General features: G+C 39.0%; 1 protein-coding gene across 1 annotated transcript in view; it reads right to left on the reverse strand.

Moving 5' to 3' along the window:
• LOC122065748 overlaps nucleotides 1-10,161 on the reverse strand; it is a 24,064-nt gene that overhangs the window by 5,426 nt on the left and 8,477 nt on the right. The window contains exons 3-4 of the mRNA XM_042629604.1: nucleotides 9,242-9,338; nucleotides 8,996-9,002 (exon numbers count right to left, since the gene is read on the reverse strand). Coding sequence (XP_042485538.1) covers nucleotides 8,996-9,002; nucleotides 9,242-9,338 — 104 coding nt within the window. The remainder of the gene's footprint in view (nucleotides 1-8,995; nucleotides 9,003-9,241; nucleotides 9,339-10,161) is intronic.

Raw genomic sequence — 10,161 nt, forward strand, 5'->3', positions numbered from 1 at the left:
TGTCGCTCTCTTGGTTGCATTGGGGGTAATTTTAGGAATCAACCCATCAATCCTTGGATTAACTGTATTGGCATGGGGCAACTCAATGGGTGATTTTATGTCAAACATTGCACTGGCAATGAATGGTGGGGATGGTGTACAAATAGCTCTGTCAGGGTGTTAAGCAGGACCCATGTTCAATACACTTGCTGGCTTGGGAATCTCAATGATGCTTGGGGCCTGGTCAAAGAGGCCTGCTTCTTACATGGTGCCACAAGATGTTAGCTTGTTTTACACAATTGGATTTCTTGTGTTGGGTCTTATTTGGGCTCTCATTGTTCTACCACAGAATGATATGCGTCCTAACAAGATGTTAGGAGCAGGCATTATAACCCTCTATTTGATATTTCTTCTATTAGAGTGAGCAATGCTGTGGGTTTTTTTATCTCACTGGTTGGTCTAAGTTGACATTTGGTTTGTTTCTAATTAGAAGAATGCAGAGAAAATGATGATTTACGCACTTGTAAAATAGAACATTTCGTTGATAGACCATGGATGCTGGTTCTTTATCTCGGTAAAGTTCAGGAGGAGTAGTATTATTCAGCTCTTGGACGCAATCAAGTTGGTGGGAATGTGAATACTGTGGGTTATGTAGACATAATGAGAAAGGAGTTCAACTCCATACATGTATTACATGAATATGATTTGGAAGAAAGAATGAAAATATATAAGAAAGTATACCTTGTGCCTGTTTTCTCTCTCACTGTGTATATGTGTGTGATGAATTCTTTTTATATATTCTCGTTAGTTGCTGCGAGTTGAGCAATTTTCTTTATGGTACTTGACCTGACACCTGAAATGTGAAATGGCAATCAACTAAAGTGCCACCATTTTCTGAATTCTGTGCAGTATGCTATGTGAACTTCCAAACTGATGCTAAAACAATTTAAGGCTTGCCCATGTAATTGGATGCACAATATAAAGTAGCAAACCTGACTGATTTTTTATCTCTGCAAGACAATGCTTATGAAATGTTAATGCTTTATTTTACTGGTATTTTTTGCACCTGTATCCATTCAATCCTTCAAAGGACTTTGTCCTTGTTTTTTGTTGAAGATGTAAATATTGAATCAATGGTTTTCATGTGCATGTGGATCCAGACAAATTATTAATTATGCATATGAATTGTCGAATTCTTGTTAGCAGGGGATTCAGTTTGCCCTACCAGGGAATCCGATCTGCCCTTGCTTTATGGTAAGGCTAACCAACTATCTTGTATATTGTGTGCCATTGATTCTGATGGTAAGTTTGACCAATTAAGTTAAAAATACTAACTCATTTAAAAGAAAAAAATTACAAATACTAGACAAAAGAGACTCGAGACAGAAGATGGATATCCTTAACAGCTGCTCCAAGTCTCCAATCAAAGCTGAAATCTACAGTTATGATGAAATAACCACATTCAGACTTCTGGCAAGCAACAATGCCTGTTTAATGGTGTGAGTTTCTTTTGACAAAGGAAAATATGACCAGAAGGCAGCCCTTGCATCTATGTGATCTCTACTGTGCGACCATTAATATATATATTAAAAAAAAAACCATTCCTAATTCTTGATGTTAAATCCTATGTATGTTCCAACTGTAAAAACCTTTGTAAGCACATCTTCTGAGGGTGGTATTAAATTGTAGAATCTGATGAGCATGTCCAGCTGAGCTTCAGACGACATGCCCAGTGCAACGGAAGTCTGAGGTGGGTTAATTGGTCTCTCCCCTTTGTAGTTGTTTGGCCACATGAGTGGCCCTCCACCTCTTAACATGGAATTGTTGGTTCTGGCCATGGCATTGTATTCAAATGAGTTGAACCAATTATCTATTTTATGCTTCAACTGCCAAACGATATTCTTTATCTTTAGCTCCAAGTTCTGAAGAGCAACGTTGCGCCGCTCATTGTGCTGCGGAGGGTCTTCCATGAGATTGGTTACGGCGGCTAGGGTTGGAGAAAGAAAAAGATGGAGTTCTTTAGAAAGAGGTATATAGGTCACAAAACAAAGGAAAAAGATCGTCTCCAACACCAACGAGCGTCCAACGATCTGTCCAAGGGCTGGGATTGTTTGGGCGCACATCCCCAAGTGTTGGGATGCGTGACCAAACCATCCCAGCCCTTGGATATAGATCGTTGAACGCTCGTTGGAGCGTCAGTCGTTGGAGACGATCCAAGTCCCAAAACAAATGGGTGGTCATGTCTCGTTGTATGTTATATATATTGTTTTAAATAAATGGGTTCGGATTAGCCTATTCGGGCTGATCCGGATTGGGTCATGAGGGATATCAATCCAGATTCTGAAATACCTTTGGATTCAATTAAAATATATTTTATTTATTTTATTTTTTATTTTACCCTTTATCTGTATCATCTATCAATCCACTGATACGAAATTGCTTGATACTAATACTGATCAGATCTGACCGATTTAGGACAATCCGATCCATTTTTTTAAACTATGTTAGAGCTCGTTTGGTATCGTTTCTGTTCCAGAAACACCGTTTCGTGTCAAAAACGAAAATTTCAGTTTCTGTGTCAAAACACAGTTTTTAAATGAAAAAATGGTATTTCAAAATTTCAGATTTTTATCAGGAATTTTTTTTTTTTTTTTTTTTTAAAATAGAACGAAACTGAAGACGAACTCCATTTTGAGTTCCGCCCAATCTGTTTTTCAGTTTTTTTTTTTTTCCACTTTTTGTTCCAAAAAAACAGAAACGAACCATAAGTGCACCAAACAGAAGATTCCATTTTTTCGTTCCAATAGAACGAAAAAACTCCAGAAACGTTTTTTTTAGAACGATACCAAACGGAGCCTTAGTGTTTTTTTAGCTGATTTCCACCGATTCTAGACCAATTATGGCCGATCTCGGCTCTGGCCAACCCAGATTGGACAGATTTTGTATGGAAACTAAAGGCTTAGGGTAGGGTTTTTTCAGCCGATCTCCACTGATTCTAGACCGATTATGGCTGATTACAAACTGATTTAGCTCTGAATCGACCAGGACTGATCAAATCTCGGTTCTGGGTAAATCCGCTCTCTCGAAATTCTGATGCACTTTGATCGGCATTAGATGGGCCATGATCGTGGCCCAGATCGAGGTTGATCCGGATCCCGATCCAACTTGCTCATTTTATCCATGTATGAAAAAACGTAATTACATTTTCAACCCCGCCTTGCTTGACCCTTTGCTGGCGAGTTTGGGTTTGGTGTCTGGTAAAGGTGATTACATCCAGGAGTGGCTGAGTTATGGCCTTATGGGTACTAATGGAGTGGTGTGGGGCACAGAGCCTTCAAGCACTTCGTACCCTGGAGGCCTGGAGGCCCTTTCCCTCAGAGTCACGCGGTTTATTCTCATTGGTTGTTTGAGAATAAATCTTCTGTGGTTCCAGAAATTGGTATCCATCGTGAACCCATACCGATATCCGATAGATACAAATAGGCCGATATGGTACAGATATAATTTCTTTTGATAAAAAGAATAGGAGGGGTGAGTGGTAACAGTGCTTAAGCGCTCGCAAGTCATGAACAAATTTAATCTAGAGTGTTAAGCTCTTTATAATGAATCTAAACGGTCGATTAGTCTCTTTCCTCTATTAGTGTTTTATACTTCCACAGGCAGTTTCCGTTGATGTATCGTTTGTTTGTATTCGAGATTTTACAAGTGTTCGATTCTGAAACCACAGGTAGAGCCCGTTTCAACAGGCTACGTTTCCATGACAGATGTTTCATTAGGGGTGTCAATGGGGTGGGTTGGGTTGGGTTTTAAAAAACTCAACTCAACCCAACCCTAAGGTCTCTTAACTCAACCCAAGGCCAGCCCAATCATAGGTCGGGTTGGGATATCTCAGCTCATGCCCAACCCTATCGGGTTTAGAGCAACTCAACACAGCCCTAATGAACCTTGATTGGGCTGGGTTTAACCCAATTTAGTCTAACTCAATACTATTGATTACTTGGTTGCTTAATCTTGATGCATTGCAGAGGCCAAAGACCAAAGTTTTCGTATATGTGTAAATTGTGGAAAACGAAATACCTTTTTCTACAAGTACCCATTAATAATTATTAGCATTTTTTTATGATTATACTTAATAAACATGGTTGAGTTGGGTTGGGTCGGGTTGGATTGGGTTGAGACCTCAATCTATGCCCAATCCAATCCTACCTAAAGCCTAAAAATCTCAATCCTAACCCACTCTATGGGCTGAAATCTCAACCCAAGCCCTGTTCGGGCTCAAGGCGGGCTAGGGCTGGTTCGGGTTGACGAGGCTTTTTTGTTAGCCCTATGTTTCCCCCTCTTCTTCGTCTTCTTCGCAGAGATCCTCACCATCGATGCCATGTCACATCAGTCAACTTTTGTTGGTGCCATGGTCATTTGGTAGGGTTTGGGAATCGTAGTCCTAATCATAATAGTGGTTCCTTTTCGATCTAGATCTCTCCATATCAACAAAACTTGTGTTAGGGGTTTTCGGATTCAGTTTCTGCTTTACTTCTTTAGTTCCAGAAGAACCGAATTACTGATGCAGCTCCATGATCTAATGAGTTAAAAAGAGTTTATCTTTGTCTCTGTCTCTCTCACTGATGTTCCTGCTGAGGGTTTCTAGTGGTGATTTGGTTTCTGTACCTGGTTCCTTCAAAATGTTAGATAGAAAATCTAAGCGAAATGAACCACTGAGATTCGAAAACTACATCTGAATCTGAAATTTTAAAAGACTTAGTTGCAGAGCTCGGAGAGGCAGATGAGGCTTCTTTTTAGCCTTTAATCTGCAAATGCATATGTTAGTTCCATGCTGAAGCAATATATTGACAATGGAGTTTTATTTCATTGTCTTTTGTTACTCCTTTCCGAAAGAGAAAATAAAAGCCCCCCCTTTGGTAGTACATAACTACATATGAAGATGCTGTGAACCAGTGAAGAAAGTTTTTTGGTTTGAAACGGTTTTTAGTCTGAATGTTTGATTTTCCTCTCCCCCTGGCCATAGAGTAAAGGAGGATAGATGGACCTGGCTTCCCTCTTCCAATGAGATCTTCTCCTCTACCTCTGTTCGGGCATTAATGGTGGGGGAAGCATTATTAGAAACAACAATGGGAATGTTCTTGTGGCATTCTCCAATTTTTATGAGGTGTGTTCAAATTCAATGGCTGAGTTGAGAGCCCTTAGAGATGGATTGAGATTGTGTGGGGAATTGTGCCTCTCTGATTTTTATGTTAATTCTGACTCCTCCTTGATTGTGAAGCTTGTTACCCAAAGATCATGTAATTTGTGGAGTTGTTGATATTGGTTTCAAGAAGTTATCAACCTCTACGATTCTCTGAGAGCTCACATCTCTTTTTCATTTCGGGAAAACAATCGAGCAACGGATTGGTTAACTAATTTTTCTTGTGAGTCTACAATAAATTTGATTTTCTGTGGTGATGATTCAATTCCAGGTGATCTTAGTTACATCCTTCGAGAGGACAAAGCTGGTTTACCAGTCTTTAGAATGTAATAGTTATTTTATAAGTATTTTTCTTTTGGGTTTTGAGAGTAATAAAGTGACTTGTCTCTCCTGGGTTGGGGTAAGGAGGGTTATGTCCCCCCCTTGTTTTTTTATTATCAGTTTATTTTTAATAAAATTCTAGGGGCTATCTCGGGTCCCAGATAATATTCGGGGTAAAAAAAAATAAAAATAAAAATGAAAAAGGAGGTGGAGGTGATGATTCGTATGAGAATCAATAATGATCTTGTAAGCTTATCAGGTGATTCAGGACGGTCCATAATTTTAAGCCCATTTATATAATTGATTTTTTTAGCCAACTAATTGTGGGATTAGGTTTGTAACTTATAGATTAATCAAATGTCAAATTATAAACTCAAATTTATTTCAATATTTTCAATCGTTCTTGTACATGGTTTTAGGTATTTTGGTCAGATCAGCTGTGGCCGATATAAATATTTGAATGATACCATGTTAGTGGTGTCAGAATTGAGGAGGGCATAATGGTCCAAAAAACCCTGAATCGGTATTTTAAGGGGTTAAATGGTTCAATCGGGTTGATATGTCGATTTATATTGATATTAACAGTGATCGATACTAATGTTGATACCGTGTATATCCACGCTCTCTCTTGTAGTTGTGGATTAAAGTATCAGTATCATATTGTCATGCATATAGTTATCATTGGATACCTCACGGTGGTAAGAAGGTAAAATAATAATAAAAAAAAAATTCATTGATATTCATAATTTTGTGGTGATCCAATATAACTGATCCATATCAGTCCCCGTATTGGCATGAGCCTAAGACCAATATGACTATTGATACCGCTAAAATCTTGTTATAATCCCAAGTTTTCATTTTTTTCCTTTCCACTGACAAACTCTACTGGGACTACCCACAAAAAAAATTCAAAGCCCATTCAATCTGTCTATTGGCAGGCATTTGGAGTTTTCCTAATAGAATAAATGAATTAGATTAGCATTAGGTGTCCATAACTCTGGTTACAATGCAACTTCGATTTTTAAGCGGCGGAACTAGGGCCGGGATTCTCTTTCGGGTGATACCGTGTGTAGCACAAATTTATTGATTAAGAGCACCTTAGATTGCATGTCAGAGGATTTGCAGTCCTTAAATCTGCGTTACCCTATAATGCATGCTATAAATCCTGTAATGCACGCTAAAAATGAACCCAATCCATGAAACCATGGAACTGTAGAGTGAAAAGATTGGATTTGATAGAATAAGATATGCCATCATAAATAAAATAAGGGAAAATGACAGGTATGCTAGCGTAGTACTTAAGAATTAGGAATGCTAGCGGGATATTAACCGTAGGATTTGTGTATCTTAAATGTAACCGTTGGATGGAGAGAGAGAAAAGGTCCAAAGCTTCAATCCACCGCTGCTACACCTTTATCTCTCACCTAATTCTATCTCCACCCTCCTTCTCCGTCTTCGACTCTCACGGTTCCTCTTCTTCTCGCTCTCCTTCTTCGACTCCGGCTCTCACTCCGGTTTCTCTTCTATGCCTCTCCCAATAAATAAATAAATAAATAAGGCGTCTTCTTTGCTCAACCGAGGTAGGGTAGAGTCCGAGAAGAAGAGGGTTGACTTGGCGGATGGTGTCGTAGACGAGTTGGGCAAGTTGAGGAGAGGAAGTTCCATAGGTGGGGAATCGTCTTTTAGCTTGAGGTTAGGGAATTTGCAGAAGTATGTGGACGGTTGAGTTGCAATAGCAGGTAGGGGTGAAGAAGAAGAAAAAGAATAGGAGGAAGTGTCTAGTGAGTTGCAGGAAGAAGAAGAAGGGGATGGTGGGTTGAGTTGCAACAGTGGGTGGGGGTGAAGAAAGAAGAGGAGGAAGTGAGTGGTGGAGTTGCAGGAAGAAGAAGGGGCGGGTGGGGCCCAGGGGCTGGAGGAGGAAACGATGGCCATTCCTTTCAATGTCTAGAGGGCTGAAGAAGAACATGATTGTATTTCACCATTGCCAAAGCCGGAGAAGAAGCCACCGGTGCGATTCACTTGATCTGATTACACTTACTACACTTTGGTGGAGAATTTATTTCCATCCTATGGGTCAGAATATAACCCCTCTTTATTTGTCTGGAGGACCCATCGAAGATCGCTTTCTTCGACTAGATCAGGTAAAAGATCCCACCGGAGTTCGCTTTCTCTGGCTGGATCCGGTAAAATGAATGACTATTCCGACGACTTGGAGGGAGAAGAGAGAGAAATAGGGAGAGGAAAGGTGTAGCAAATAGTTTGTGTACCTTTTCTCCATCCAATGGTTTAATTCAAGTTGATCAAATCCTACGATCAAAATACCACTAGCATTCTTAATTCCTAGGTACTACGCTAGCATACCTATCTCTCTCCCATAAAATAAATAAAAAAAGTGAATATAATTGCAAAAGTTGCTTTACTTTATGTGATAGAGAATGCCATGAAAGATTGACAAGATTCAATGTTTCTTCTTGTTGTTTTTGTTTTTTATTTTCTTTAATGATAAATTTTATTCAGCATCGGGTGGTTTAAGAAAGAATAATATCTTCAATGGACATTTGGAACAATGAGTCTCATCATTAATTCTCTTGATTTTTTTATTAATGAAAGTAAAAAAAATATTTTTTCTGAATTCATTCAAAAAGTAACTGAATAAATTCTCTCTCCAGCAATCCTTATTAAAGTGACAAGATTCCAAGAAAAGAGGATTCTTATATCCCAACAACAATCATAACTTTATCCCCCCCCCCCAATGGAGTCACTATAGAAAATGATATGGTACCTATAGAAGATATGTAAGAAAAAAAGATCCCCATATGCCCTTAGGTTACGTTAGGTATTTCAAAACTCTTCTTGCAATGTTGTGAGCATTTACATTCTCAGCTCCATTAACGAAAGAGAAATTGCAGAAACCAAAACTTCCCTGAATGAGCTATCTCTAATAGTGGTGAAGACTTCAAGCCAAGTCGAAGTGCAAGAGCCTCACCAATGATTCAATAGGAGAATGAGAGTTTTTCTACACCAAGGTGAAGAGAGTCAATGGACATCTTTCTGTCGCCTATTCTTTGGAAGTCCTTCTCCACCCCTAAAGTCACATACCATCCAAGTACCCAACCATGGTACCTAAGAATTGATACGATACTTAACCAATATGGATTGGCCGATAAGGCACTGATGCGATATTTTTTTTCGGTAACATCAGTGATGCTTTAAATTGGGCTCAACCGCTCAAGTTATAATCAATTATTAATAAAAAGAGGAAACGATACCATTTTAAGCTATGAGAAAATGAATCATTTATACTATTTCTTCATACTTTGGTAATGAAATGGAAAACCATGGCAAATTCCATAGGCAAAAAGCTGTCATTGCAAACCAAAATCCGTACAACAAATTTTTATTTTGGGGGAGGGGGTAGGTAAGAAATACAAAGAGCACAAACCATTACAATCCATCAGTGCTGTCTCGAATGTCCACAAATGGTTTCCAGAGGAAGCTTTCTCTGTAAAACAGAAACAAGAATTTGATCATTAAAAAAAAAGGGTCTGAGAAACCCAGTTGTCTTGTTCGGTCTCTCAACCAGACCTCAAGAAAGAAAAAGATAATCTTGAAAAAAAGGGTGCGTATCCAATCTTAGCAATTTTCTCGTCTGTTTAGCTGGTAGCAATCCCAGCAAGTACACAACAAATAACTTAGTTCTACTTGAATGATCAAAATCAGCTTCGGAGAATAAAGAAGGACCTGATCAAGTAGCTGCAGAGAACCTCGCTTGCAGCAGATTGATTGCAGAGAACTTCCTTCTTCAATTCCTTCTGTGAAGTCCAAATTTGAAGACATTCTACCAAAAAAAAAAATCCATTAAAGGATCGGTACCAACGGATTGTCACAGTGAATAATTCTTGAATTATACAAAACTTTCATGATTACCTGCCTCCAAGCTTTTCAGATGGCAAAGAAACCCCGGTTCCGTCGGTTCACTTTGAACGGCCACAGAGACTCCGTAGCAGCCGCGAAGCAGCAGAACTCAGAAAACTTTTCCTACTTCAGAGTAATGACTTGGTTATTGGTTAGGAACTCAAACCCCTGTTAGTTAGGAATTGGTTAGTTGAGTTTTCTCAGGAATGGGCAAGTAATAAAGAATGAATTGTTTTAGCTGTCTCTGAAATTCTGCTACTAAGACATAAACTAAGGTGTGAAGCAACTTAGTGGGTCAACCATCTTTGGTGTACACCTGGATAGTTGGAATGTACTGTTTGTGGCGTTTTACCCTTGTCATCTGCTGTGACCCTCCTGTTTAGATTTAAAGAATTGAATGATAAATGGATGTGTCTTCAACTTTTGTTGATTTTCTCTAAGATTTCCTGAGCTATGTTCAAAGGTTTTGTCGGAGAATTAAAAACAAATTATTAATGTCAAACTTTCGACTGGCAATGAATGGTGGGGATGGTGCACAGATAGCTCTGTCAGGATGTTATGCAGGACCCATGTTCAATACACTTGCAGGCCTGCTTCTTACATGGTGCCACGAGATGTTAGCTTGTTTTAAACAATTGGATTTCTTGTGGTGGGTCTTAGTTGGGCTCTCATTGTTCTACCACAGAATGATATGCGTCCTAACAAGTTGTTAGGAGTAGGCATTATAACCCTCTATTTGATATTTC

The sequence above is a fragment of the Macadamia integrifolia genome, chromosome 2, assembly GCF_013358625.1.
Source record: "Macadamia integrifolia cultivar HAES 741 chromosome 2, SCU_Mint_v3, whole genome shotgun sequence".
Classification (NCBI taxonomy): Eukaryota; Viridiplantae; Streptophyta; class Magnoliopsida; order Proteales; family Proteaceae; genus Macadamia; species Macadamia integrifolia.